The following is a 27478-nucleotide window of genomic DNA, read 5'->3' as shown; positions in this document are numbered from 1 at the left end:
CGTCACCTTTTCCCCAATGCAGTTGCTGGAGCAGTTCCTAGAGACTGGTGTTCATTTCACCGCGTTGGTGGTCACTCGTCACTCACCTTGCAGTTCGTTTTTCTGCCACTGGACATCACCAAAGCCCTACAATCCAGAGTTTCAGGCTTTCAGGCTTTGCTCATGGTCCATGTGGTTCACTCATCGCGCAATGACCGCCGCTTGTTTGACAACTCACATTTTCAACTCTACGCAAAAAGCAACGTTTGTCGTTCGATTGGGACCTTGCTTGACAACAGTTTGGTCAAGTGACGGGTTGCCTCTGGAAGCCCAAAGTCAAGCCAACGCCGGCACCCCACGTCTCGTTAGGTACCATGAAGCAAACACCGCAGCTTAGGGGGCTGAAGCCACTGCCACTCTTTTCCTCTTTTCCCTCACCCTGAAGCCGCGCCACGCCTGGCATCACGGCGACTATCAGCGCGGGATGCTAGTTCTGTGGGAGCACCCGTCCGTCCGTCACGGTTGGCGGAGCGGCCAATACCCCCCTACTCTCCGTGGTCATCTGTTCACCCTTGACCCAGGGTGACTGGAGGATTCTGGCCTGCCTATCTCGCTGTATCCTTGAATGTTGAAGCCCGATGTGCACGGCATTTTGATACGGGCTTTCGGCGCCATCGTCGATGGGGAGCTCCGCCCGTGTCAAGCCCGAATTGACAATGGCAGAGCACAATATTATCTGCCAGGGGGCACTTGTCGTGAGCGCCGTCTCCTTGGTGTTCGCTTCGCAGAAAACGGTCTCCGGGGGACCACGATATCGCTTCCGCGACCATCTAGCAGTCCCGAGGCCGTGGTAATCATACGTCGTGCGGAGCTAATGGGAAATGGACAGGCCCTACGATCCTGCTCCAACTCACCCCCGACAACGGACCGAGAGACAAAACGGAACCCGCGAGTAACATGATTGTGAGAAGACGCGAACATGGTGACGATCATACGAGGCAGGAGGGAAAAAAGGTATTGTATTAGCCTTGCAAAGATATCGCTTGCGCACATGAGAACACGCGACGCCGAAGCCAACGGCGCAGTTGGAGCTAGGGGAGAGGCTTTACGAGGAATCAATCACTCTTGATTCCTTCCCAAACTCCCGGATGCCGGTGTGCACGGGTTCTAAGATGAAGGGCACGGCGCAAGCCATACTCGAACTGGGTACCCGGTGAGCATTCCATCGAAAGACCGATGGCGCGACAAACAATTGTTCGGTGCAAGTTGCGCCCTCGAGCCGGGGTGGCATATTCGTACGCTTAGTGTACGAAGTAGACATGGCCAGAAAAGATGAGACGACTTGGATCCAACAACCCGGATTATTGGAATCGTGGGATTGTCAGGAGTGTCGTTAACTGACAGGACTGTTGGTTCTCCTCCCTTTTCCTTCCTCGGCTACGACTATACCCATGGTATTGCGAGTTGTTGCGACAAGCAGGTCAACGGGGGATGGGTGAAAACTGATATCCCATGGGCCATGAACCCATGCCATCATTCACGAAAGGACGGAGCATTCACCTGAAGTTGACCTCGGCCGGGGGTGGGAAGGGGGGGGAGCGGCCCGGTTCTGGAAGGCCAACTGATGCATCCCAATCAAATTGACTTTGCTACACCCGGTCACCGGTAGAGGGATTGGGAAGGCGATAAATCATACAAAAATCCCAAGAACCGGGGACGGTGTAGACGCTCCACCACTCATAGTCCACTGCTATTGTGGTTGGTTGGGCGCAACAGGAAAAATCGTGCACCTCGGCCTGGCTTGCGGTACTTCTTCGCTTCGCCGCACACAACTGCAAGCACACCAGGCCACCCAGGTTCCGCCAAGGTGAGGAGAATGCCTGTGAAGGTGAAAAGGTGTGGGAGTTGGAGATTGGAGAGGGGAGGGGGAAGGGTGTGGTTCTTTGAGCAGACGGGTCCCGACAAGGCATCTCCAACGACGACAATTACGACATGGCCCTCCGACTCCCTCTTTCTTGTCTTCTTCTCTCAAAAGGTTCCCAGGGGACTGGACGACGACACCCATGATGAGACGAAATGGGCCGGGTCCCCGGTTCACACTTGACTTTTGACCTCACATATCTGATTTTGTTTTTGCTACTACGGATACTTTCTAGGTCGCTGTTTGCACGCCTTGTCGGCTACTGCGAAAATGATACGTCGCATCGGCCGAGAGATTGGGAACCTTGGCCTCGGGAATATTTACAGCATAGAGTTTGTGCCTAGCTATCCCTACGGCGCCTTAAGCTCTGGGGAGAGGTGGTGGTGGTCAGTCACAAGGTGACTGATAACATCATCGCCAGCATCTGAGCATACAGATACCAGTACGTAAGGGCGAGAGGGAAACCGGACAAAAATTGGCAGAGAAAGGGGAGAGAAATGGTGTGTGTGCCTCTGCCATCCCGGACAGCATGCAGGGATGGGTTTGTCAATCGGGCTTCCACAACGAGAAAGCAATGTGGGGGCGCGCCCTTCTCAGTCCGCGGCGGACGGGGCCGCTTCCGGCGCGCTGGGCCCCGAACTTCTTCTGTGAAGGTTTGTGCATGTGTGTGTGTGTCAAGCTCAGGAAAGGAATTGCGGAATTTCCTAGGCCGCCCGCGGCCGGGTCAGCTGGTGATGTCCGAAAAAGCAAATACGTGAAAATCGCGACTTCTGTCATTGGCGCGAGGGAAGGCAAATAGTAGTTTAGCCAAGACGAAGCTGACTCGAATCGCGGTAGGTACGGAGTAGGCCTGGTTGTAATTACCGGGCTTTTCGATGCGTCGGGATGTAGAGTAGGTCCCGGATTTCGGAAGATGCTTGGTGCAAGGTAGTGCGAGTCGACCATCGCGATTTGGAGGGCGTATGAAGCATCACGATCTTTATCGGTTCACTCGAATCGACGGCACGTTTGCGTATTTGTTTTGCTTTGAAAATCGTTTTTCCCTACAGCGAAAGTCAGTGTCCGCTTCTGCTGAGACTTGCCATCTCATTCCTGTTTGTCGCGTTCAGTCGTTCACTTGGCTTGATGGACAGTTTGCAGTACACTACGTATTCCCATAGGCTACCTATACTACGTGGCTGAAGGCGGCGGTCAGATGCGCGGAGACGGAATGCACGATGGGGAAAAGCCCAGCGGCGGCTCGCGGGCCGGCGACTCTTCCGTCCGAAAGGGGATGGGGGACGGTGAGCCCCCCCACGCGCGGTTGGACCGAGTTCCCGCCTCCCTGCCACTGCTCCAAGTTCAGAGAAGAGTAGGTAACCCGTAAGAGTGCAAACTGCCTCCGGCTCCGGGCCAGCGTGCACCCCCACGCGCAACAGCTCGGTAGGGAGCACGGAGTACCTTGAAGCCATATGGCACTGGCGGGATGGCATTGGTACCGTCGTGGTAGGCTGTAGCATACCATACACAGGCTGCACACCAACTTCTTTTGGGACCCTGGCGTGTTGTTGGGTGGGTTGGTTTGGATGTAACCACACGGGGCTGGCTCAAAGTCCTTGTTGTATGTGGGAGATTTGCAAACAGGCGCGGACACGCAAAGGCGCACATGTGCAGGCCCTACCGGCCGGAGAGGGAATCTGGGCGGTGTACGGGGTACGGGTGCGGCGTAGGAGGATGCTATGTGACGATGAGGAAGGAGGTGTGGCTTCTTATCGTGGGGTATGGGGATTAAGGGGGGGGGGGAGCTTCTTTGCTTTCTTCGAGAAGGATTATGGCTTCATGAGGACTGGATGGGGTGGTGTAAGCCGGAGATGCGAAAATTTGAAGTATCATGAAATGATGGGGCGTTTTCCAAGCTCCGAGTAGTTTTGCGCGTGGGGGGGTTCAGGTACTCAAATCCTCTGATAATTGCCGTTTATAAAAAATTTCAACATGTATCGAAATGCCTGAGCCCTCAAGACGCGGGATAGCAAGTTCAACATATCCCGCGTTTCATGCAACAGTCCCAGCTACGGGGTTGTGCGGGTTTCGCTAGACTCCTCTCGACACCGAGGAATTGTTTACGACCTGGCACCGCTGCCATCAATCGCTGCGAAACGGGGGGGAGTTGATATCGCCATGGCCGTGAGTTATGTCGATCAACCTTCACCTTTGCCCTCGGTAAGGGGAAGGCGGGCGGTTGACCACGTACCGAACTTTGCTATGGCTGAGCGCCGTGTTGTTTCGCGTATCAGAGGTATTGAGGAGTGGGATAGAACCAGTTGGTCCAGTGAGAACGGGAAGGGGAAACACGTGGGGAACGTGATTTGCTGTGTTATTGCAAGCTGTTATTGTTTGCAAAATGGTAGCAGACGTTGCTTTTTCTCTCGTCGCTTGGTGTCTTTTTTTCCCTCTCTTTTGCGCTATTGTGCTAGTCAAGTCTAGTTGATAATACATGTACCGATCCACGCCTAACGGACGGATAACGACGACCCGTCGGCTTGGTTGTTCTCATCGCATTGGAATCGGCGTTTGGCGCGGGAGAAAAAAAGGACATGACTTGTTTCTATCACAACTCACAAGACAATGTCTTTTTTTTTTTCACTTTCTTTCTTGCTAACATTTTAGGTTATCAAAGGGGGAGGCCATCAAATCATGATAAATCTGGAAACCAGTTTCAGAGAATGCATGCAAAGCTGAAGAGCCACTATGGATACCTTACTGCGTACAGATGCATTCACGTCGTTCAACGGGGTGGCCCCGTTTCCCGACGATCCGGGGTTGCTTTGGCACTTTACCCGACGATCTTTCAGCAGGAGGCCGACGTACGGATAGATCGAAGGCCTCCGTTCGGCGTTTGGCGCGCAGGGAGAACAGGAAAGGGAACGGCGGCGCCTGGAAGCGGCGGCGGCAGCGGCATGCGGCAACAGTAATGGTAACGACAACGGCGTATGACCTTGCATTTTGATATAAAAGTGACGATCTTTACTGATACTTTCTTGTCGTCAATAATGACAGCTACCCGACGGGAGAAGCTTAATGACTAGTACACTCCAAGTGCGCAGATTGATAGAGCAGTACGGGATAGAGTTGGCGATTGCGTAGGCGCGTTCACGGTTCCGCCCTTCTCACCCCCCGCTGTCAGATTTTTGTTTCGGGAATGCTCAGCTGACCTACCCATCTCGTCATTTGTGACGGCGAGTCGCGCGGGACAGGCCTGAGCTTTTGTCTCCACCCGCGGAGAGACTGGCGAGCTTCCCCGGATGACAAGGAGAGAGAGAGAAGAGTTTGGATGGTGGGGCTGGGACCATTCTTGGGCGATAGGATTACAGTGGTTTTTGGAGGGGAATAACTCCAAACGGGCGAACGGCTTTTCTTTGGAGCAGCGCATGCAAAGCAGGGTAAGAGTCGATGAGATGCAGCTGGGTCCGCGTCCGCGGTACGGACGTTATGTGCGTGACGGCATACCGGGGACGATTACAACTTGTTGTGTAGGAGTGCGTCGTTTCTTATTTCAAGTCAACCGTTCTTCTGGGGCTGCGACGTTGGCGGTTGAGATCCAAAGGGGGGGGGGGGTTCTGTGTGAGTGGTGTGGGATGTATCGGTCTTGGATTCAATAATGGCATCGTGTGGTTATCTCCAGGCCTGCGTGTTTGTGGATAGTCCCCAGTAGCCGTCCGACGCTCTTGATCAACAGACAAGCTGCGGCAGGTGTGTTTGGGGAATGCTGTATTGGCGCGGGTGACGTTGCTCTTCACCAGATGTCCGGCCAGAAAGTACGCTCAAACCCCAGTTCCAGACTTCTAGCCATGTTTGTTTGCTTTTTATCAGACAACTGCTACGCTGGAGGAAAGCCAAGACATGGGGGAACCGGGGATTCTGATCCGCGGTAGTAGCCTTCATTGACCTGGTTGGATATCGTTGGGGTTGATTGTCATTCAGACGATCGACAAACAATAGTCGGTCGTATCTGGGAATACCATTGATCGAGAGATGTTAAGGGCGAATCGGTGATGATTCTTCAATGGCAATAGAGCACGGCTTGGTGCAGTGGTAGCAGCATGGCTTATCTTGGATACGGAAGGCTCGGCGGGTAAGATCTACGGACGTAATGTGCGATGCCCTGAATAGGGTAACCTGAACAGCTGAAATCGGCATCAAGCTCTTCTCACCCCTGGAATCAAACGGGACGGGAAACGGTGAAGGCTGAAGCACGATGACATTCCTTCCCGCAAGTCTGGGGTGGGGGAGAGCGGTGAGGGCGCATGCATGTCTATTTCTCTAGTAAGATCTATTGAGATCCAATGCAATATGTTTGACGCGATCCGATACGATACGATATTTCATGCAAGGCTTGCTTACCTGCACGGTACATGTAGGGTAGGGGAAACGAGTTACAGATGTTATCCGTACCTTATACAGTAGTGGCGGAAGATCGAAGCCGGCAATGGCCGCGCAGGTTCGTTTTCCTGCAGCAGCGGGAACCGGGGAGGAGGTAAGGGGACGGACGGAGAGGGTGGGCGCGTCAACGTCCGGCGGCAGGCAAGCGGGCGGACATTTGAGAATATGACGCGCGGGTCGCAGTGACGGCCACGCCGGCGTCCGCCATGGCGGGGAGCGGTGTAAGTTACAGATTTGCTCTGTTTTCTGTTTGATCTCGTCGTCGGAATTTCTATATCCTGGGCCGGACTATTGGCTTTTACAATTATTCCGTTTTACTTCGGACAACCGTTTGAATAAAACAATAATAATAAAAAAGAAAGAAAAGAAAATCGAAATGTACAGATGCCTATCGCCGGTAAAGGTTGCGTGAACTTCAACCTCAACGGCATGTTTCGCGGCTTTGCGGCTTGAGACCTCCCCGCAACGTTGTGAAGCCCGAGATGTCACTGATGCAACAAAGTGAGATATATGTCACCAGACCCAAGCCCAATGTCTCTAATGTGCGGGCGACGGCACGGAGGGGAAGATGGGGAGGAGGAGACGAGAAGCCCGATGTTGGACCGGATGGCGGCGGGCCTCAACCCTCCGCACCCTCTGCTTGATTCATGTTCAGCCGACGAAAGGGCAAAAGAAACAAGCCATCTACGGGAGGGCTGAGATGTGCAACGCCCGCCACGGCTTCACTCGGCCTCTCAAAGTAGGGCAGGCAGGCAGGTAGGAAGGCAGGCAGGCAGGTGTAGCAGGCAAGGCGGGAAATCCGAGTCCTGTCTTGTGTAACTCGGTCTTCCCCTCTCGCGGCAGAGTCGTGGCGTCTGGAATAGGAATGAACGGTTGGATGGCGAATGTGCCTGATGATCAGCATGTCCAGAAGATTCAGGACCAGAGACTTTGAGCCTCGTTCAGCCGAACCTTTTCTTGCTTTTTTGAATGTCTTGCACTTTGTAGCTGAGTCTGCGGGTTCGAGAGTCTGAACGTGGCACTGGACTTCTTTTTCCTCACGACACTCGGCGCGACGGGTAAGGATCTGCGGCCCGGAGTCTTGTTTCGGCCTATCACGTTTCTGAAGAGGCATGTAGACGCAATGCGAGCCGTCGAGCTATAGAGAGGAAGTCTACCAGTGTAGTTGACACCTGTCAATGAGGATGAATCGTTGAAGCCAAGGAAATATGGCAGTGATGGTGATTGTCGGCGGGCTTGGCCACCCCGCAAGCCACCAAACTTTATAGTGTCATGAACCCCTGCTGATTAGCGCCACCCGACCAATCGCTCACATTTGAATCAATATCTGGTAAGGGGCTGCAGGGAAATTCATCTTTCCCGCCGTTAGATCCAGATCTGACTCTCGAGGACTAACATCTCGTGACTCGAGACCGAATATCATGGCTTTGGGAGGCATGAAAGGGCTTGTTTGGGAAGTTGTAGAGAAGCAGCTGAAGTGTCATCGATGGACGGTGATTTGATGCAGCTGGAGTTAGTCCCTTGTTCTGTCAGTTGTCACCTCTCGAGGGGGAGATTAGTGAACCACAGAGGCGGCACTGCTCAAACTTTCAGCGTTTGCACCTAGGGATTAGTCGTCGTCGATAGACGTCTCGGTAATTCGCAACTGTTGTTGTGTTGTACGGGCTGCTGAGTCGTCTGGAAAGAATCGGTCGGTACCTGGGGTTCACCACGATGTGTTGGCAATTGCAAACACGACTGGGGTGGGCTGAAGTTTTAGGCACACCAACGATGGTTTGTGGCGCTAGTAAGTACGGGGAGATCAGTGTCGCTTCCCGTCCGGATACATCTAATTACTGCCATAACTTGTGACCAATGAAATCGTGTCTATTGAGGCATCTCGATGGCTGCCACACTCGTTGCTTCATCAATGGGCATATGGTAAGAGTCTTTCATACCGAGGGATGTATTCGTATCCTAGGTGGCTAATTGATATGAAGACTCCTCAAGACTCGTGATGAAGCTCGGTTGCACTTTGCCTGCCGCAGTTACGTAGACGCTTGTGCCATGGGACTAGAGACTCTGAGAGACTGCCAGATTGGCGAGGGACCAGCTCTCGGGAACGGATCTCGGAGTGGCCACGGCGTTCATCGATGATGCAAATAGTTGGGGTAATATCAGAACACCGAGTGGTTCCCGAGCTGATGATCTGCAGTAGGCTGGTGGTAGCTTGAACATGTATGTTTGCCCGCATTCCTGTAAGGTACAGCAATTCATTGCATCAACAATGGCAAAGTGTCAAATGTCAATAGACCCAGATCGAGAAGCCTCATGAATGCCACATATGTCATTGTCGGGATACTATAACGTCAATCGAATATCACGGGTTCACCGACAGGAATTTCGTTGACTAAAATGAGAAACGGAGACTCAAATATTATATTATTTAGCTCTGCGTCACAAGACAAATCATTACTTTAAGTCTATTAAATCTCATATTTAAAAAATAATCATCTGTCAAATACTCCAAGCTGGGAATGTTGACCACATAATAAGCATGAACACGAATCTCACCTAGTGACCCCAGCTGAGCCCCTTCCTGAGGGGCGTGTAAAGTGAGATGAGACGAACATGGGCAAAAGAGGGCTGCAAAAGCATGGTACTGGCTGGACGGAGTAGTATGGCCAAACATTTCTTCTTCTTCCTTTTTACCCAGTAGGTCTCCCAGCCCAAGCATCCGCGCATTCCTCACCCACTCATCCGGACCTCCTTCACCTCGGCCGGAACGCTTCCCCGGACGGGAAGGCCTGCCAGGGCGTGGCAGGCCTGGTGAAGCGGCACGCACATCACGCACACCACCACACACATTGAATCTGTCTTTTTGAGACAAGCCTGGGGTCACATTCGGCCGGAAGAGACATGAGCAAATCTCCTCTCTACCAACCTATTTCTTCCCCCCTCATTCGCAGGGGTTTCTCTGTCAGGTTTGCTCTGGAGGGTAGTGTCAGGAACGCCTCTTGCGTCGTTGGGAAGGGATGTTTCGTATTTTTGGCAGTTTGGGGATGGGTGGTGGAGATGTAGGCAGGTATTTTGGCCGTTCTAGATTCGGCCGGCTGCCTATGCGCCGGCAGCATCTCTGCAAATCTCTTCGTCAACCCCTACGAATGGATACCCACGATTTACAACCTCTGTTACCGATGTTCCCGCGATGCGCGAGGGTACCGATGGACGCCGTGGATCTGGTCAGCTGTCATTTATCACATTTTGGACAGAGTTTTTCTACGACCATCATATTCCCACGCAAACCCATAATAAAATCAATACCCAAAATCGAAAACAGCACCTGGACCGCGGGACTCGGGGGATCCGTGCCTGCCTGAGATGGAGGGGTAAGTAAGACCTATTCACGAACGTCGCCTGCCGGTTGGGAACAAAAGAGTCAGGCAAAACTACGCTTGGAGATTCATTCGCAAGCTGAGCCGGTAAGGGGACATTGAGAATGCATAAATCAGCTAGCGACCTTTAATACTCCACTATCGAGAGATCTCACAAGGGCGGCGCCGGATGCCTTTTTTGTTTGGGGTTTCTCATCGAACTAGGGTAACCTGATGGCATTTACATGTGGTTTAGTTCTCCTCTAGCCAGTAGAATCCCGTCGCTGGATCCGACGGTCGTTGATCCGTAGGCCGGTATGACGGAGGGGGTAAAAGACAGACACGGGCGTTGTCTCTGCCTTCGAGACAACGAGGACCTGGAAGTCCGATGGGAGAGCCGCGGGGGAGAGACCGAGAGACTAGACTCACAATGACCCCTGTCACCTTCATTCGAGCGCTGGCCACACACCAGCAGCCTTCAGGCCTACTCAGATATCTATGTCCGTTTATCCTGCTGGTTGTAGGTATCGCCTTGAGATATCTCACATGTGCAGATTGCTGCCCAGGTCTTCCTGCCATCGGATCGCGCGCATAGTCGCACGCGGCTTTTGCCTGTCAGCAATGGTGCAGAGCGACCCGTCATCTTGAGAAAACCTTCCACGTCGGCTTCTGTCATGCGTCTTCGCGGCAGCACACGTCAAGCGAAAGGTCTAGACGGGCAAATAGACCCGTGGTCTGCGCAGGCAGCCTTGTCCATACCGAAAGTCTCCAAACAAAAGGGTCTGTAGCGCACCAACCACGACAGTTTTCACGGAGGGGGGTCCGAGCACGCAAGAGAACGGCGCGTCGTTCGGTCGTGGAGCATCGCCCGGGATCGTAACGGGGTCCCTGTTCACGACAGGCGGCCGAGTCGGTGGTGAGACCGAATTAGGCAAGTGTGTTCGCGTGGAAGAGTCGAAGGGGAGAAAGCAAAAGGCGTGATGTTGTTGCCCTGCGCGTGCTTACTACAGGCGCGATGGTCAATTCCAGCCCGAGAACTGAGGAGGCCGGCCATTCTGGCTTCGTCTGTCCGGAGTCCAGGAACTGTTTTGCGATACGGGTGAGGCCAGCATTCCTGTACATCACTCCTATGCCGTTTTGCCCCCTTTCTTCTCCGGAGTGACGGACCTCCATTCATCGAGTTGATAAGCCGTCTTGTGTCCTCGGCGTTTGCTCAAAACCCCTTTGGCTGCTTCTCAAGTCTAGACTCACCGAAAGCCTAGTCTCGTATTACGCCCTTATCCACTTCCCCCTTCGTGTATTTGAGTAACACGGGAATGTTTCTATCAACATCTGCGGATAGAACGGAATATCAGACCGTGGGTCGAGGCATCGCGAGCGTACGGAGCATTCTCCAATTCTTTCCCTTCCCACGTCCATGAACGCGCAATTACCGGTAGCAGCTACTGCATGTCTGCCTCTTCACGTGATACCACCTAACGGTGTAGGGAGATACTGGTCATTGCAAGTTGCGAGCGAGGCCACCGAGGAGTCCACAAAATGACCGTTGTGTCCCCGGACGGAGGATCAGATTCTTGCACGATGGTGGCAAAACCCGCTTACGCCCAGCCCCCTCTCGTGCCTCTAAACCCCGCGACTAACATCGTCTCGAGCGAGGCAACAAGGCTATCAAACTTCGGATCTTCGTCTTTACTGGGACTGGTGGATAGATTCGACGGAAGGAGGGTCTTTCGCCGGCCTACGGGGACTGAGAAACGCGAAGGCAGATCACCTCGTTCGCTCCAGATGAGAGAATTCAACAAATCCGGCAATCATCTTCACGTGTCTTGATGGGCAACAAATGATGTGCGCGCGGTCTTTCAGATCGCATGTCCAATTTCTGGGGACAATCTTGCGCAAGGCGCATGATCAGCGGTGGTCCCTGAATGGGACCGCGATGAGCGTGGAGAGATTGTCTGGGGAGGATCATTCGGGGTCCTCCTCGGAAGAAAGTCAGATCTTGGAGGTGAAGCGAGACATTGAGCATTCACATCCAACCTCGAGAAAGCGATGGCGCCGGCGAGTCGTCTGGATGTTTGACCGAAAGACATGGCTATGAACAACCACCAAACCTCCTCAGGCAGTCACCCTCCGGAGCTTTCACCTGCGCCGGTGGTCCATCTGGCGGCGGCCCCAGAGGGGTCAGCAGCGTGACATTTTCTGCAGCCCTGTTGCACAAATCATGCGGCAGAAAGAGAATCCTCCACCAGTCGGCACCCGTGGCTAAATTGCTCGGGTAAATTTATTTGGCCACATGGCGGCCCGTTTCTCTCCAAGAAAGGTCCAGCCGCCTATTGAACTGTCACTACGCTATCTTCTGCGCTACCCAACCTTCAGAAGAGACGTTCGATGCAAGAAGGGTCCTGACTTGGTCCCGGGATGGTGGCTCAAGCGGTACACTACACTACAACCACTCAGAGTCGGCTGATGGTTGTTGATTTGTTGCCCTAACCGACACTTCTGCTTGACAGGACTGGACCCTTTTCATGATATCCCGCACCGGGTTGCCGGACTGGCGTGGACGACGAACTGTCCCTGAGAACTAGACTGCCACACTGCTAGGTTGTCTCTTGAAGTTTTCATCGTCCATCCAACCTGGTTTGCTAGGCCAGTCTTTGGAAGAATCCACAGGCTCGCCTGGCTGGTCTTTCTGTGAGACCAGGTCCAACACGAAATGCAAAGCCCCACCAGTGATCTGATCACATCGCATCCTCCATGTCCTCCCCCCCCCCCGGTTCATCTTGAGCGAATTCTCACGAAGGTTTGCGACGGTTGTTCAGCTACGGAGACGGGAAGTGAGGGGAAGGCATCAGCAGCACAAGCCAAGTTGGCCGTTCTACGCATATTCAAAAAACCTGAGGGCTCCTCATTGACATTCGAGTAAACTCCAGCTATGTACCGCAAAAGCGGAGATTACCGCGGAGAATCTCCTACAGGCCACAGCTCTTTGTCCCCCTCGTGGCAGCCCAACGAGCGACGGAGCCCCACGATGTCTTGACGCCTGAGATGGGGGGGATAAAGCGGTTTTTTTTCTGTCGCCTGCCCCGAGCAAACCCGACCGAGGTGGGACCTGGTCATCACGAGAGGAACCGCTCCCTGGCGGCGGGGATAGCAGGTCCCTGCAGACCGAAGTGATTCCAGCCTTTGAGAGGACGTTTATTACGCAAACACCTGGGACTGTCACGCTCCCGTACCGAAGTATCTTCTCCTCTTTGTTGCGCCTGGAGACACGAGACGAGCGACAAGGGGTGAATATCAAACGGGACAAATCCCAGTTTCGAGAAAGAGGGGAAATGGGCAACGTCTTTGGCGCTTTTCTTCACAATAGTGGATTTGTCTCTCTGATGCCAGGAGAAGAAGGAGGAGAACCTGGAACTTCTTCTTCTTCCTTTCTCTCTTTCGGGGCCCGCTCCGTTAGCTGTCACCACCGTAGTCGCACCGAGTTCCATTTTGTCTAGTGTAGCCTATCCACATCGTTGGGACTCTCTGTCACATACACCTTGGTCCACGAATGGGACGTTTGCCCGCCACAGAGGAGTCGAGGGGGGTGGGTGGTGATTCTCCCGGCAAAGTCACGATGCTCTGCGAAATTTCTGCGTCCAAGAAAATCCCACGAGAGGGGTTGGGTTACTAGTGTAGAGCCCACCTGGCCCAGCAAAGAGACAAGATGCCAGATGGCGTCCGCCGGGCTGCATCGTGACACGGAGGGCGGAGTATCAGACCCTGATTCTTGGAGTCGCGGAGGGGCATAGTATGAGAAACGCTTCGGAACACCCTCCGTAAAGTTGTAACGGACGAGGTCGCATTCACGTTGTAACCATTCACAGACCAAGAAAATCCTCGATTAGCCAATTCTCCAACTGACGTCTTCTTCAGCGACTTCTTTTGCGTTCCGTTTCTGGTACGACTCATCCCACTTCCGAACCAAGGAACTGGAACCGTCGCATGGGATGGTTTTGCCAACCTTGGCCGTTGAAGTGTCAAAAGTCAAGACCCTGATTTTCGTTCCTATCACCATCCCAGGAAGAACCAACTTTTTGGCCACCTAGTTCTTGCCGCAGTATGTACTATTACAATCACCTTGCCGTAAGAGGAGATTTCGAAGAAAAATCAGGGTGCAGTGGTGCACACCACAACCTGAGCACGATTCAGGGTCTGTCCTAGTCCACCGCGCTCCGGTTCTTCTTCTCATCTGATCTCGTTGGCTTTTACGCTCACGCTTTCCATTCGTCCCACCCTTCAATGACCCCCCGGGTGAACGTTTTCACATTTCTTGTTTTCTTACGCTCCTCACGCTTCTCACGCGCCCAAACATCTTTTGGCTCTGCTTCTGGTCAGAGATGGCGAATCTGAAGCCGATTCCCGAACTAGCTACTTAGCTGGCGCTCGCTCGGCGGACAGAATACCGAGTTAGGTCCACAATCGTCGTAGATACTCTGGAGCTTTTGCCAAGCCCCCTCATTCTCTCTCCGCATTCTGCGAGGCTTGCAAATACCGTACGTGGGACCTCCACGAAGGTTCCCCGGAATATCGCCTCATGCGGAACATTGAATGGAGACGGTGGCGTCGTCGTCGGTTCGGCTTGTGCCCGGCAGTCCAATCTTTCTCGCAGCTTCGTCGGCTTCCTTATTTGGTCATTCGGCCAGGTTCCAGCAGCGAGAAGAGTGGAAATGTGACCATCGCGGCCAGGAGTGTGGATTTCGATACTTCCACTACAGGACAATGGCAACTTACAAGATACGGTGAACCAAGAACCGTGATCCTTGAATCCGGGAAACATCAAGGTGGGTATCAAAACGGTTCGTGGACCAGAGGTTGGAGATGAGACCGTCGCTTTGGAAATACACACTTTCAAAAAGCTACTTACTAGCCTTGAATATTTTATTCAATATTATTGATATTATTTTTCTTGGTCCCAGATTTGTTTAATCCTCCAGCTTATTCTGAGTTCCCTTGTCTCGGAGGCTAGTTGCAGACATTGATCCGTTGTTTGTTCCCATGACTCCAAGATTTGCGGGAACAAATCCGTTTGCGTTCGGAAAAGATTCCCTGTAACCTGGGGTCGACGGTTGCAACCCCAGATTTTGCTGTCTTCCTTTTCGTTCCAACAGGTTACGCCGCCCCAGGATTCATTCACCCTCTGGTGACGCTGTTTCGAATGGACCCCTTGCAACTCCTGAAAGACAAGTTGAAGAAAGCTCCCCCTCCTCTTCCGCCCAAATATAATGTAAAGGGCTGGATGGATGGATGAGAGAGGGTGGGTGGCATCGATAAGGCAGAGTCAGCAAGCATGTGTCTCCTTACTGTCATTGGTTATCGCCCTGCTGAGCCTCTCGATCGCCGTCATTGAGCTGCAGCTCTAGGCTTCAGCATCGCATTGCTGCGACTCAATAGTCTCTTGCTCGCCCCGATTATGGTTCAATGGTGGTGCCGCCCTTCGCATCAACCCAAATATCTATAATGGGTTCCTGTCCTCGAGGGGCGGCGCTTGTCCCCATGGTCTGAAGCGCTGCCGCGGGGGCTCACACACCCGCGTCTCTCATCTCCCCTATGTGTGCTTATTTGACAGCTCGAGGTTGCAATCTACGTTTGGTAACGGAAAGACTCCAGGAGCGTCTTTCAGACACTATTTTCGTCTACATGTGTTTTCTGTTTTAGGTGGCCTGGGTGCATGGTTTGTTATTCTTGTCCGTTTCTTCTTTGCGACTCTGTTCGGTCAAGGATGACTGCAAAAGTTAGTCACGCGGTACACAATGGAAAGCAAAATTGCATGTACTGAGCGCAAACGGCGCAGTCAGAGAATGACACCTCGGCGAAACTGATGTTTACACAACAACGATACTTCTTTGCCGCCTCTGACCATCCACATTGCCCGTCCAGGTGCTGCTGACCAGCGCCATCGTGGAGCGGCCAAGGGAACAATTGCCGTAATGGGAAGGTCAGCCAAATTATTGCAAGAAGGCAAAAAAGCATATGCCAAATCTCTATTCTCACACCACCAGATCAGATGTGCCTGCTTTCAGCATCTAGCGCGCCTTCTTTCCCCCATGCCGCACGCTTGTATCCTTCCAACGGTTGTCGGCAAAGGGTCGTTTCCCCTCGAAAGGCGGGGGAAACGAAGCGCATGTGGCACTACCATCATCTCCAGCTAGGCTAGTGACTACTTTTTCTCCGTGATTTTGACTCTGCTGACGCGAGTATGGTGCCTGGACCCTTCACTCGTCGTTGGATGAGAACGAAGAATAGAGGTAAACGCTGAGACGGAGGAGGGGGGTCATGCGTATCTAGCCGGCGATATGCCCCGCGCCGCGCTCTTTCACTGCGGGAGAGAGTCAGGGACCGGAGATGCGGTGAAGAATCTTAGACCGCCGGGTCGCCGCCTACTGCAGGAACTGTATCGGACGGAAGGCGTATGACTTAGCGACTTACCGCCATGTCGCTTGAGGCTTGACCATGAGGGTATCATCACGAGTCGCACGTTAGGTCAGCAAGTCGCTCCCTGCTTCAGCTTCCGTGTCACAGTCTCCTATGCGAAGAAGTTCGCCATTGTCATTCTGAACAGCTTCCTGTGCCTCGGGATGTTCGCTGCAGGTCTGCGGCGGCGCGCAAGCCAGTCCGAGACAGCATCAATTCTGAAGTCAGCCCCCACGCAACCTCGGCGGCAGCGGATGGAAAGGCCTCAGCTGAGTCACCAAGCCCCCCTCGGTGGTCTCAGTCAATCTCCAGAAGCCTTCATGCTAGACTCGTTATCCCCCCGTGGTCGGCGGAAATCGCGGGTTTACGGAGAGATTTGGGGATTTGGTAGGGCTTGGGACGGGCCGCCGCCGTGGGTGATGGGGGAAATGACCGTCAGCATAGCGTGACATTGAAGTCTTCCCTCCAACAACGATGACTTTTCGTCAGGTTGGGTGTGATTGATGTGTTGGCCGTTTGACGCCGCGGCTGAGCAAATAGACCTCGGTTCTGATTGTCAGGTGCGCAAACATGCAGCGCAATTACTGAATGGGGTCTTATTTCAGACAGACTAGACGGCTATTGTCACTTCCTACGTGAGGCTTTCGGCTTTGCTCAGTCGACACAAATGTGAGCACCAAAAGATGATTGATGTCATGCCTGGGGTGTAATACCTACGGCCGTTGGAGACATTTTTTTCATGAACTCAAGCCTATCCCCCACGCTGCAGGTTCGGGCCTTTCGCTCTTCTAGCATTTGCGTATCTCGCGGTAGGATCTTCCGGGGCGAGCGGGAGTGGCGTGGATCTTGCTGACGCCGACAGATTGCGGGCCGAGATGCTCAAGCGACATTTACGTGGCGTGATATTACATATCTTGCGTACTTATCTGGGGAGCCTGGCTGGGGAAACTTGAAAGATGCTGACGGCCAGGTCTTGAAAGACAGATTGGTGGTCAGACGTGGGCTGACGACATCACTTTCGGTGAGGTTGTGGAGAAATATGTCTGCAACATCGGTGAGGGTTAGAATGAAGTAGGCTGGCGGCGAAGTCAATTTCCATGACAGCAGGATCCGGAGGAAGCCGTGGTGTCCGCGGGTGCATTGCAAAAAGCTTCCGGTACGTGAAGATGCAGAGAGATCGTTCCCATGATCGCTGCCGCCAGCGTATCCTCGTTGAAGAACTGCAATGCCGGGTGGCTTACGGATACTACCTCTCTATCTTGGAACCTACGCCTTAGGTCCAAGGGTGTATGAATATACTTCGGATAGGGCATTGCAAACTACATGTGGGCCATCCTTATGATGGAAGTATTCCTTCAGGACTGGCATATCGATCGTCAAGGTTGGTGGGTATTCGATGACATACACAGCGACAAGGACGCGAGGAGTAGGCCGCTATTGAACCCTCCGCCTGCCAATGATGAACCACGATATAGCATCATCAAGTGGTTCCTTCACTCAATAGGTACAGATAGCTGAAATGGAACTCTGCCAGGCTAGTGTCGCCCGAGACTATCTATTCAGTCTAGTTCTTTGGCTTCCGCTCATGCGGAAGCCTAATACAAGACGCTGCATGAACTCACAGGTCAGATCCCCAAGTGATGGACATTGTACCTACTCAATTCCTAGATTGTTTGATGAGCTTACCACCGGACTCGATACAAGTAAACCACAATTCATTGTTCATCCCCTCGGGAAGTTTTTCAACCATGCCATAAAAGGACCCCGATCGAAAGTACCCGCAAAGTGCCAAACGTCATAACGGCCCGATATCCTTAGGTCTTGCTTACTTGCCTTCGAATGAAGCATAAGCTGGCGTAGCTACAAGATCGCAGGGTACTGTATGGCGATAACGGTCTCAGTCAATGATGACCACCTCGATCCCGAGCGTGTTCATGTTCGGCATCTGCTGCCAAAAGATATGCCAAGATGAAAACCAACACGATTCTGTGCCTTGGACCTGAGCGGCGGACGCAGGCAGCCATTCGGCTTCAAAAGAGCCCGCTGTCTCTGTGTAGCTTTGGGAAACATGGCATGGATACTGTGTTCCGTTTCCGACCCAAGAAGGGGACATATTTCAACACGGGTTTACACAGACGATCTCTTCAGCCTCGAGTAACTACTTAGAAGCACAAGGAGCACAGCTACGACCGACACGAACTCGGAATGGGTATCACGGTGAGGTATCTCGGCCGACATAAGCATCAACAGTATCCTGTACCTATCCCTAGAATCTTAAAAAGAACATTCAAAGGTCCCTTAGGGTGCGCAAGAATTTGTTGTGAAGGTCATGTGCAAAAGTTTGTGCGATGAAGTCAAATTTGCTGTCTCGCCTGCTCATTCCAGAAACCAGCCTCTCACGCTATTCTTCGCGTCTTCTTTCCATCACAGAAAAGTCAAAGGTTTCAGAACACATGCGTGTCCCAGGAGAAAGGCTCGCGGTGTGCTGTCAGATAGATCATGCTGAGATTCTCGGAGTCGCCGGATCAAGCCATCAGGGATTCAAGGTAGGTCATCGAAGAGTCCATGTCATCATATACGAGACTGGCGCCTCTTCACCTCTGAGTACAACAGGTTGTAGACCAATGCCACGAGCTAGGCTTAGCGATCGCGCGGCCCGACAAATCTCGCAGTCAGCGGAGGCCGCAACCCGAGCCGAAGCTAGTAGACGCGGTGCCACGCAGGACAGCCTCGGACGGGGTCGTTCAGCAGGAACCATGGTGTTTCCATGTGTGGTAGTCGTGCTTCAATCTTGTATGCAGACTTTGGGCTGAGGTACTGAACACAGGGTGACACAATCCTCGGCTTACCCTCGCACTGCGCGGTGGGCGGGACCAGGCATGTCCCGTGGGGAGAGAGGTGAGACGAACAAGGGAAAAGAGAGGGTAAAAAGAATTGGCGATGTATGCAAGGCGTGACACGATTGGGTCAGATCTTGTCTATTCCCGGGTACCGTCGTACAGGATGTTGTGACGCGAGAGGTCAGTTAGTCCTCCCCCGCCCCCGGCCTTGTGCAGCCGGGAGCGAGCTTGATTGTCCGTAAATGACAGGGAGGAAACCGGGATGATATTTCAGCGAGAGAGGGGCCGTACGGCCGACGTGGGTTCTCGGACACTGTTGGACAGGCCGTTCAAGTTCTTCCTGGTTTCCGTTTATTACGAACTGCGGATTCTGGCTTCGGATCAGCAGTCACAAGGCGCTCCTTCACGGATCGAGACAGCCACGCGTAACGACTTGTTCGAGGGTGGAGGATGCGCGACTTTGTTCAGCCGTTATTCGGTCCGGTGTTCTGGCAAGTCAGACTGATTAGCCAAGGTTGAAGAGAGCGGGATGTGACTCTGTTGGGAAATCCTTCCGCTGAGCATCGCTTGTGGCTGACCGAGGTGCCAGGGATGATGGTACTCGGTGAGAATTTGTGTGCCAGGTGACTTTCTCTCAGCAATTTCGGGCCCGGGACTTCGGGTCAAGTGCCTCCACGGTTCTTTGAGAGAAGAGAAAACTTCTTTATTGCTATCCTTGACTGGTTAATACCCGAATTTGTACTAGGATGGGGTATTCGCGACTTGGATTTTAAGCAAGAGCATAGTTATGGAATCCGAAGGGATGATGTCCTGAACTTGAATTGTGTTAAACACACACCAAGTGATCATGAAAGCCACATCGACTTTGTTCGTAGAGCTGATATTATATAGCAAGGGGACATGCACCCCATATTCCTCAAGCACGTTGCACTGGCATGGCTATTGCCATTGTACGGAGCAACTGGTGAAGATTCTTCCCACCCCAGAGAACATCATATTGTGTCAGAGGAATAGTACCGCACCTATGGCGTAGCCACTCCGGGTGGCAGTGCCATCCATCATGGCTGAAGTGGTGGTATTTCAACCAACCCCATCTTTCCCAGGGATTCGGTTCCTTAACATGGGTGACAGGTCTGAAGGAGATGTTGTCTCGAATCAACCTCCAGTAGATCAGAAAGACCATATGGGCAAGGGGGTCGCGTGCAGCATTTCTTCACCGGTAGATGCCAGATCGGGAGCACGCGTGTTTTAGGCTAAACGCGGCGGATAAACGAGGCCTTCCTCACCGCCGGTTTGCTCAAGCAGAATTGGGGTAAATAGATGTACACTTCAGGCGCTGTATCCGGAGTTGACCTGGTTATGTAGTCTTGTCAAGGTAGCTGCCTTCATGCTAGAACCCAGCTTGTCGTGGTATCCAGGTAGCAGAGCGTAATGCAAGATGGGTGCATTCACCGTGTAAGTCACCAATATTCTATGCCTCCCGCCATGAATAGCGGTAAGAAATCCAGCGATGAGGAGCTTTCGCGAACGCTACATGTATTCGCGCTCCAAACAAAGTGCATGGATCAACAGTACATGCAGTGGACGTATATATGCACCCATGAAACAACATACACGTCACTCAGTCCACTCGAAAAGGCTACGAAGTGTGGAAGAGTTGCTCCGTTGGGCTATATCAGATACGGTACGTATATTGAGAATGGTTTTCATGATCTCATGACGATATACCGCACCGCATATCCGGAGACAAGGGCAAAGGAGTCCCTGGAGAAAAGGCAGAGTAGCTTACATGGGTATCGGGCCGTGTCATGTTCTGCCTAGAGCGGCTTGTCAGGGCGCACGCCGAGAGGCATGCATTTCACGAATTGGGGAGCGACTCACTAGAGGGCTTCATCTTGATGAGGCATCACTGGGCACAGTTTCGAAAGTGGTCTCGTGGTGTATGATCTTGTCGCAAGCTGGATATCCTTCACTGCGTCTGCCACGTCGAGTGACAGAATATGACTGAGTGGTGGGTCTCAATAAGCGAAAACTACCTCGAAACCGCGTATCATTCCCTACGAGCTCGATCTTAGGGGACGGATTCTTCACAAGTATGGCATTTAGACCTGGTGAGCCTTGGATGAAGAGTGAAGACAGCGTGAGCCATGATGTGCCGCCGCCATACTCCTACTCCTCACCAACCCTCCATACTCGTCCTTTCTTAGTGCCTCGGCTTTATCCCCTAATGCCAAGGGTGATGGCGGACCGAGGCGGTCCAGGAGGCTCTCCAGGAAGTGTTGTGATGGACAAGTCCATTGTCATGAGAAGAAGACTAGTCGTTGGGCAGGAATGTGCCGCGGCTTCGTATCATCTGTGAAAACGATGAAATTTCAAGATCCTTTTGGGGTTTGATACCTTGGCTTCGATGAATGAGTGAGTGCTGATAAAAGTAAGTTTTTAGTCTGATAGCGAGAGCACCGACATGGAAAGGCCACGAAAGGACTCAGGAGAACATTCTCAAGGACGGTTTCGTACACAGGGCTATCTCGCATGCGATCCTTCCTCAAATGCATCGCTGACTGAAGTACGTATGATTCACTCCCTTGAAGAAGAGACTACTAGCATGTAGCTTGAGACATCTTCCGGGAAAATCTGGCTACTGGCCATAAAAGCACCTAGCTATCTCTAGATTGAGATATATGTCTTTGTTTCTCGGAGCCTCCTCTTGAAGTCTTGTCCTAGATTGTACACACGGATGCCGGCTCTCGAAGACTGCCAATCCCTTTCTCACCATTCGTGGGCTTCTATATCGTAAACTTAATCGGCTGCTCCGAAAGGACGGCAGATTTGAGTCTCCTATCAAGCGTCATATGACTGAATCGACAAACCAGATTCGGTCGTAGGTAATAGATGATTAGCACAAGTGACTTGCTTCTTTCAGGCCATATAGCCAAGGGAAGTTTCTCAATCTTCTCAAAGATAGAGCCGCAGAGATTGAACATCGCCTGCAGGGTTGCTCGGCATATCCTTTCTCTCTTCGAGGCAATCGACAGGGCTGAACTGAACTCGAACAAAGAACACTCGGTAGAAAGATTGGTTCCTTTCGTCTCCAGATGGAATGATCGGCAGCAGACAAGGTCCAAATTACCTGAGATCAACCATCATCTGCAATCGGTCGTAGTACCCTAGACAAGCCAACTCGGTGTCTTTCCAGGTACACAAGCATTCGTTCTAGGTTGACGCTTGAAGACTTGTCAATTTCGTTTCTCATATAACGACATCATGTGGGATTTTCAGAATATTCATCTCATCACCATATTGATCATTCCGATCCCATTGACCTTGGCAGCCGCATCATCGAACTTCATAAACCACACCTCACAACCAAGTATAACACTCATCCGCAACAGGCACCTCAACACTGTAAAGCTCCTGCGACCACCACTGCGTCGCAAACCCAACAACGCTAAAAAAGAAATCACTCTTCACCGAAAGCCCCTCCTCACAACCCGTATTATTCTGACCAACACTGATACCCGTCCCATTCACCCCCTGGCTCGCAGACAGCACAAAGTCATTCACCAGCTTAGAGCGCGACGTTACCCCCGAGCTGAGATCGATGGCGCCGCCGAGGATCTCAAACACGAGCTCGACACCCAGGTCGACGTAGGGGTTCACGCCGACGGCGGCCTTTTCGGAAATGTTGGCGCGCGCGGTCCAGACAGGGTCCCAGCCCGTGGCGGAAGAGGATGCGGCGTCGACGAGGTCGAGGTGGAGTTTCGCGTCGGGGAAGGAGATGCCTAGGTCCGTGGTAATGGATGCTTTGGCGTCGGCTTCGAGTTCGACGCCGATGGCGAAGCCGATTGCGGGGCCGAGTTTGATGATGCCGGGGATGTCGACGAAGTTCTGGGATTCGGATGTTAGTCGGTGTAATGCGGCAAGTTTGAGAAGTGATCACTTACGTAGCCCAGGTCTTCGGGGTCGTAGGTAAAGTTACCAGAGTACGGCGCCTTAACGTCGACGGTGAGGCCGAGGACCGCGTCAAAGGTGGTGTCAATGTCGAGGGCGAGTTGCTCAACCTTGAGGGGGATGATGCTGTACTTGAGTGTGCCGGAGAAGGTCATGTTGGACGTCAGGGAGGCCTCGTCGGCGGTGACGGAGAGGTACGGGTCGTAGGTGAAGAGGTTCGTGTCGGCGGGGAGGGCGAGGGTGTTCGTGATGTGAACGCCGCCGTCGTCCCACTTGATGTCACGCTTGCTGGCGGGGTTCTGAACAGGGACGTTGGAGAAGGAAATCTCCGTAGATGCTGGTCAAGGTGGTTAGCACATGTCTTTGTGTAAGGCGTGAGACAAAGACTTACTAGCCGTGTTGGCAACGTCGCTCTTGTGAGCGTTCGCAACAACCTGAAGAGTCTCGGCGTCCCAGGTAACGGTGTCAACCAAGAAGAAGCCGCGCTCGTTCTCGGCATCGCAGTTACCCAGGTGATTCGTGACCATGACAAAGTCGTCGAGCGCCTGCCACTGCTGAGACGTCTGCTCAAAGGCGGCCGTGGCGTTGAAGGTGACGGTGATGCTCGCGTCCTCAGCGCACTCGACGCTCGCAATGGCCGCGACCTCCTCGAGGACGACCGAGGGGTACTTCATGGCCAGGACGACGCTGACGAGGCTCACGTCGTCGGCGGCGCCGTAGTTGAGAGTGATGTCGTTGGACGGAACAAGGTTGGCCGGGTCCGTCTTGTTGCACTCGGGCCGCAGGACAGGGGTGAGCGTGGTGGTTGTGTTGGCGGCGGCGTGGGCGCCGGTGACCATGGCCACGGCCAGGGCGAGGAGGGCGAGCATCTTGGCGGACTTTCGGGGAGGGAATGAGTGAGTGGCCTACGCTTGCTGGAGGCTGAAGAGACAAGATCATGGCATTGGAGGAGGAGAGCTCGCTCATATAGATGTCTTAGACGGAGGATGTCTGACGGTCATTCTTGCTGCCCCCGGGTCGGCGATGACGGGTTGAGCGTGCGGGATTCGAATCACTGCCAATATTCTCTCCGCCATCCTTGTAAATGGCATGCAGGAACATCCCTCGCGAGTCGTGATGGCCTCACGGGAATTCTTCTTACAGGCCCCCTCCCGAAAAGGGAACCTTCTCATCTTATTCCATGTCACATCTCACTTTCGATGCACCATCCGCACGCGTTACCATCGGGCCCTCCGCTCCACATGCCGGTGCGCGAGTCGCGGAAGACGTTACCAAAATGTAGCCCGAGCTTATCGATAATCGAAAGGGATTCAATAAATCCCACTGCGGTGCAACGTCGGGGCCCTGATTTTACGTCACATCGAACCGCGGGGTCACAACTTTGTTTTGCGTCTTATCCACGAGATGTAGTAGCAAGAGCTTCGGCCGAGCTTGTGAGAGGAAACCCGTGCCCCGCGAGAGAGGATCCCATTGGACATCGAAGAGAGCTCTACCGCGAGGGGGAGCTTTGACAGGATGCAAAAATTAAACACATGCCGCCGAGGGGATTGCGGGATCGTGGCATCTCCGGCGGGGGCACGTCGGGCGATAGCTCCCGGAATGGCGCTCGGCGGGGACGTTGGGGGCCCGGGCGCTGTTCCCAAAGGGGAGTTGAGGCCGAGTCGGTACCAACGGCGGGAAGTCGGTGACCGATTTCGGATGTTTGGAAAGGGGAACGTTATGTACTCTATAGTAGTGCGCATTATTAATAGCACCGAAATAGTAGATATGTATGCTCTTGAATCATTCATCAATGAAAATGTCTAAACGGGGCGCTTTGCTAGATGACTTGAGGTTTTCAACTTGCACCTGATGCAGTCTCTCGACCACTTATTCAATCCCTCGTCATCACAGGATATCCTTGACTGAGAGGGGGGAAAGCACAAAGAAGATAGAAAAGTATGATGGGTAATAGTTATGACGGTTTGGTATCACCATCTCGGCTCTGCTCTTTCGGTCGCGGGCGTCTCCAGGGCGTTCTTGTCGGCAAAAGGGTCATCGTCGTCTTCCTCCTCCTCCGAGTCAGGCTCAACAACCTTCTGGACAGGAGGTCTCGGGGGCTTCGCCGGAGCCGGTGCGGGCGGGGAACGCCTCGCCATCGGGACCGGTCGGGGTGGAGCAGGCGGACGGGAGGACGGAGTGTTGCCGATGCTCAGACCAGAAACATCAGGGGGAGGCGGAGACATGGATTGCTTGGCCTTTTCCGTCACCACTGTAAATTTATTAGTAGAGCTCTTGAGAATCGATAGGAATACGTGGACGCTTACTTCGGTACATGTGAGCTTGCTCGGCAAGTTCATCGTCGGAGTCACTGTCGGCGTCGATCGAGCGGTCGAGCTGCTCGAACGTCATGAGCGCCGTGACAAGCTCGTCGTTGGCGCGAAGGAGACTGCCGAGCCACTCTTCGGATTCAATGTGGTGGATCTGTGGCAACTAGTCAGAGAAAAGCATCAGGCGGCGAGGCGCGAACGTGACTTACATAACGAAGGATCTTTCGTCTAAGCTGTTTGCAGCTTTCGAATTGCTGTACAGCCTGGGCGTTATCAGAGATCCGTTCTCTCTCACGGTTGATGCTCTGCAGGTGGTTGGTGAGGTTGGTTGTGGCGATGGAACTTTCAGCAATCGCGCTCTTCATTGCGTCCTTTTCCAGTTCCAGGTTGAAGGGTTTGCGCTTGCTCTTCTTGTCCTTGTCCTTCTTCTTCTTATCCTTTGACGACCCGAAGAAGGAGCCGCCAGAATGGGAAGAGGATTTGGAGTGGCTCAAGGAGTTGGTGACACTGGATGTGTTGCCATAAGGCAGGTACGGCGTTTGCTGAGGCCTGGATGACTCGCCCGCACGGGTGGTGGGCGAAGGAGGCTTGTCCTCTTCCTCTTCCCCGAAAGGATTCTCAGTCTCCCGCACAGCTTTGGATCGCTCCTGAGTCACAGCAACCTTGCGCTTGGGTAGTTCCTAAAAGAAATTAGTTGGCATCGGCGAGTAAGAACGTCGGCCGTACCTGGTGCAGTTTCGCAATACGCTCCAAGCCTGGCGTGCTCTTGTACTGAGCCCAGCTGCGGAACAACTCGGTACACTTCTTTCTGACGTCGGGATCAGAGAGATCAGAGGTTCCGCAGACCCTCAGTCGTTCCAACAGGGGCTCGTCGGCGAAAGCTCGTTGGAAACGTGGGCCAGCGTTTTGGATCAAGCCGTCCAGGATGGTCAAAGCTCTGAGCTGGCGATGGACGTTGCCGTACTTGAGCTTCTTGCGAATGGCGCGGGCAGCTTCTACGGGGCCCGAAGCTTGCAGCTTGATGACTTCCACAAGGTCCGGGATGCCACTCATGTCATCTTCATCGTATGTCTCGGCGGTCAGCGTCTCAACGCTCACCGTAACGGCGGAATATGGTTTCTTCTGTCCTTGGTGTCAGTTCCTGTGTACTCTACAGGTAACATAGCTCTTTTGAGGCTACATGAAGCTTTCGGAGGGTTTTGAATAGGCATCATCACAAGACAACGTAGCTCTTGAGCATCCACTATCAATCCATCTAGCCTCACCGAAAGCCCCCGTGCGGCTGTAACCACCCGATATTGCGGAGAGCTAGAGATGAGGGGGGGCGCGTACCTGAGAGAACATGATGCCCGGCGTACAATGCAGTGAGGTATCTTGAGTTCAAAGGGCAGTAGTCCTTAAGCAAGCAAGGACTGGTATGTAGCTGTGGTGTTGCGGCTCAACCCAGGTGGCTGGCCGGAGGAGGGGTCGAGAGGTGAGGTCGCCGCTACTTAGCGGAGGAGTGTCCGCCTGAGGATATAAGGATGAGGGTGGCAGATGCGGGAGCCTGGAGCTAAGGTAGTCGGTCTTCGCTAGTGAGGCTGTTCAGATTGTCGAAAACGATGCAAATGATAGATATGTAGTCCGTCGTCAAGATCGGGCTCCGGGTCGGGCTCGGGATGGAATGTGCATGAAGTGAGTGAATGAGGGACGGACGAGGCAGTCTTGGTGGGGCAGGGAGGGCGCCCTCCAAGCTTAGCTCCGCGGGGTGTCTCCGGTACGTACTCTTCGGGTGCGCGTGAGCCTACCTACCTTAGGTGTGCTGGGCCCCGCTGACGTAGTTTCACTCAAGAGCCCGTGGAACCGACCCTGAAAACTGGACTTGAACACAGGTATTATGCAGCATGCTGGTAAACAAAGGAGAAAAAACAAATTCACTCAAGCATTGAAGAGTTTTCACTCGGCTTCTCAAGTCTTCCCCATCAAAGTTTGGGTCTGGCAAGGCACATGGTTGGAGAAGATGACCCGAGTTCAAGGTACCTTGCCTAAGGTACTGCTGGCCGGACCTCTCTGAACAGTGAGCTTTGGGATGTCCCGTCAGCACATCTGACGAAACAAAGCTCGCACAAACGCTGGAAGCACGAGCCACTTCTCCTGGGCCAACCAGCTTCAACCCTGTGGAGTCATCACTCCCCTGAGGACCACCGGCACTGCTCGGCGCCGTGATCCGGCTTGGCCAATCGTAGTGACTGGCCGAAACAACATGTCATGTGA

General features: G+C 53.2%; 6 protein-coding genes across 6 annotated transcripts; 2 read left to right on the top strand and 4 right to left on the bottom strand.

Moving 5' to 3' along the window:
* Window positions 1-466: 466 nt before the first annotated feature.
* On the bottom strand, window positions 467-938 carry CPAR01_13080 (uncharacterized protein; the record flags this gene model as incomplete). Its single annotated transcript, XM_060497334.1, has 2 exons — window positions 467-850; window positions 894-938. 2 exons carry the CDS (start codon window positions 936-938, stop codon window positions 467-469), a joined length of 429 nt encoding a protein of 142 aa, XP_060343727.1.
* A 2017-nt stretch (window positions 939-2955) lies between these two features.
* On the bottom strand, window positions 2956-3399 carry CPAR01_13079 (uncharacterized protein; the record flags this gene model as incomplete). The annotated part of the gene is made up of 1 exon (XM_060497333.1): window positions 2956-3399. The coding sequence occupies one exon, from the start codon at window positions 3397-3399 to the stop codon at window positions 2956-2958; it is 444 nt and encodes a 147-aa protein (XP_060343726.1).
* A 1782-nt stretch (window positions 3400-5181) lies between these two features.
* CPAR01_13078 (uncharacterized protein) lies at window positions 5182-5538 on the top strand (the record flags this gene model as incomplete). Its single annotated transcript, XM_060497332.1, has 1 exon — window positions 5182-5538. One exon carries the CDS (start codon window positions 5182-5184, stop codon window positions 5536-5538), a length of 357 nt encoding a protein of 118 aa, XP_060343725.1.
* Window positions 5539-22325: 16787 nt separating this feature from the next.
* Window positions 22326-23785, bottom strand: CPAR01_13077 (uncharacterized protein; the record flags this gene model as incomplete). Its single annotated transcript, XM_060497331.1, has 3 exons — window positions 22326-22853; window positions 22910-23253; window positions 23308-23785. 3 exons carry the CDS (start codon window positions 23783-23785, stop codon window positions 22326-22328), a joined length of 1350 nt encoding a protein of 449 aa, XP_060343724.1.
* Window positions 23786-23902: 117 nt separating this feature from the next.
* On the top strand, window positions 23903-24427 carry CPAR01_13076 (uncharacterized protein; the record flags this gene model as incomplete). The annotated part of the gene is made up of 1 exon (XM_060497330.1): window positions 23903-24427. One exon carries the CDS (start codon window positions 23903-23905, stop codon window positions 24425-24427), a length of 525 nt encoding a protein of 174 aa, XP_060343723.1.
* Window positions 24428-24886: 459 nt separating this feature from the next.
* On the bottom strand, window positions 24887-26569 carry CPAR01_13075 (VHS domain-containing protein; the record flags this gene model as incomplete). The annotated part of the gene is made up of 5 exons (XM_060497329.1): window positions 24887-25167; window positions 25223-25379; window positions 25435-25905; window positions 25952-26347; window positions 26558-26569. 5 exons carry the CDS (start codon window positions 26567-26569, stop codon window positions 24887-24889), a joined length of 1317 nt encoding a protein of 438 aa, XP_060343722.1.
* Between the last annotated feature and the right edge of the window lie 909 nt (window positions 26570-27478).

Source organism: Colletotrichum paranaense (genome assembly GCF_030867605.1).
Source record: "Colletotrichum paranaense strain IMI 384185 chromosome Unknown Scaffold_12.1, whole genome shotgun sequence".
NCBI lineage: Eukaryota > Fungi > Ascomycota > Sordariomycetes > Glomerellales > Glomerellaceae > Colletotrichum > Colletotrichum paranaense.
This window is presented reverse-complemented; position numbering and strand designations above follow the sequence as displayed.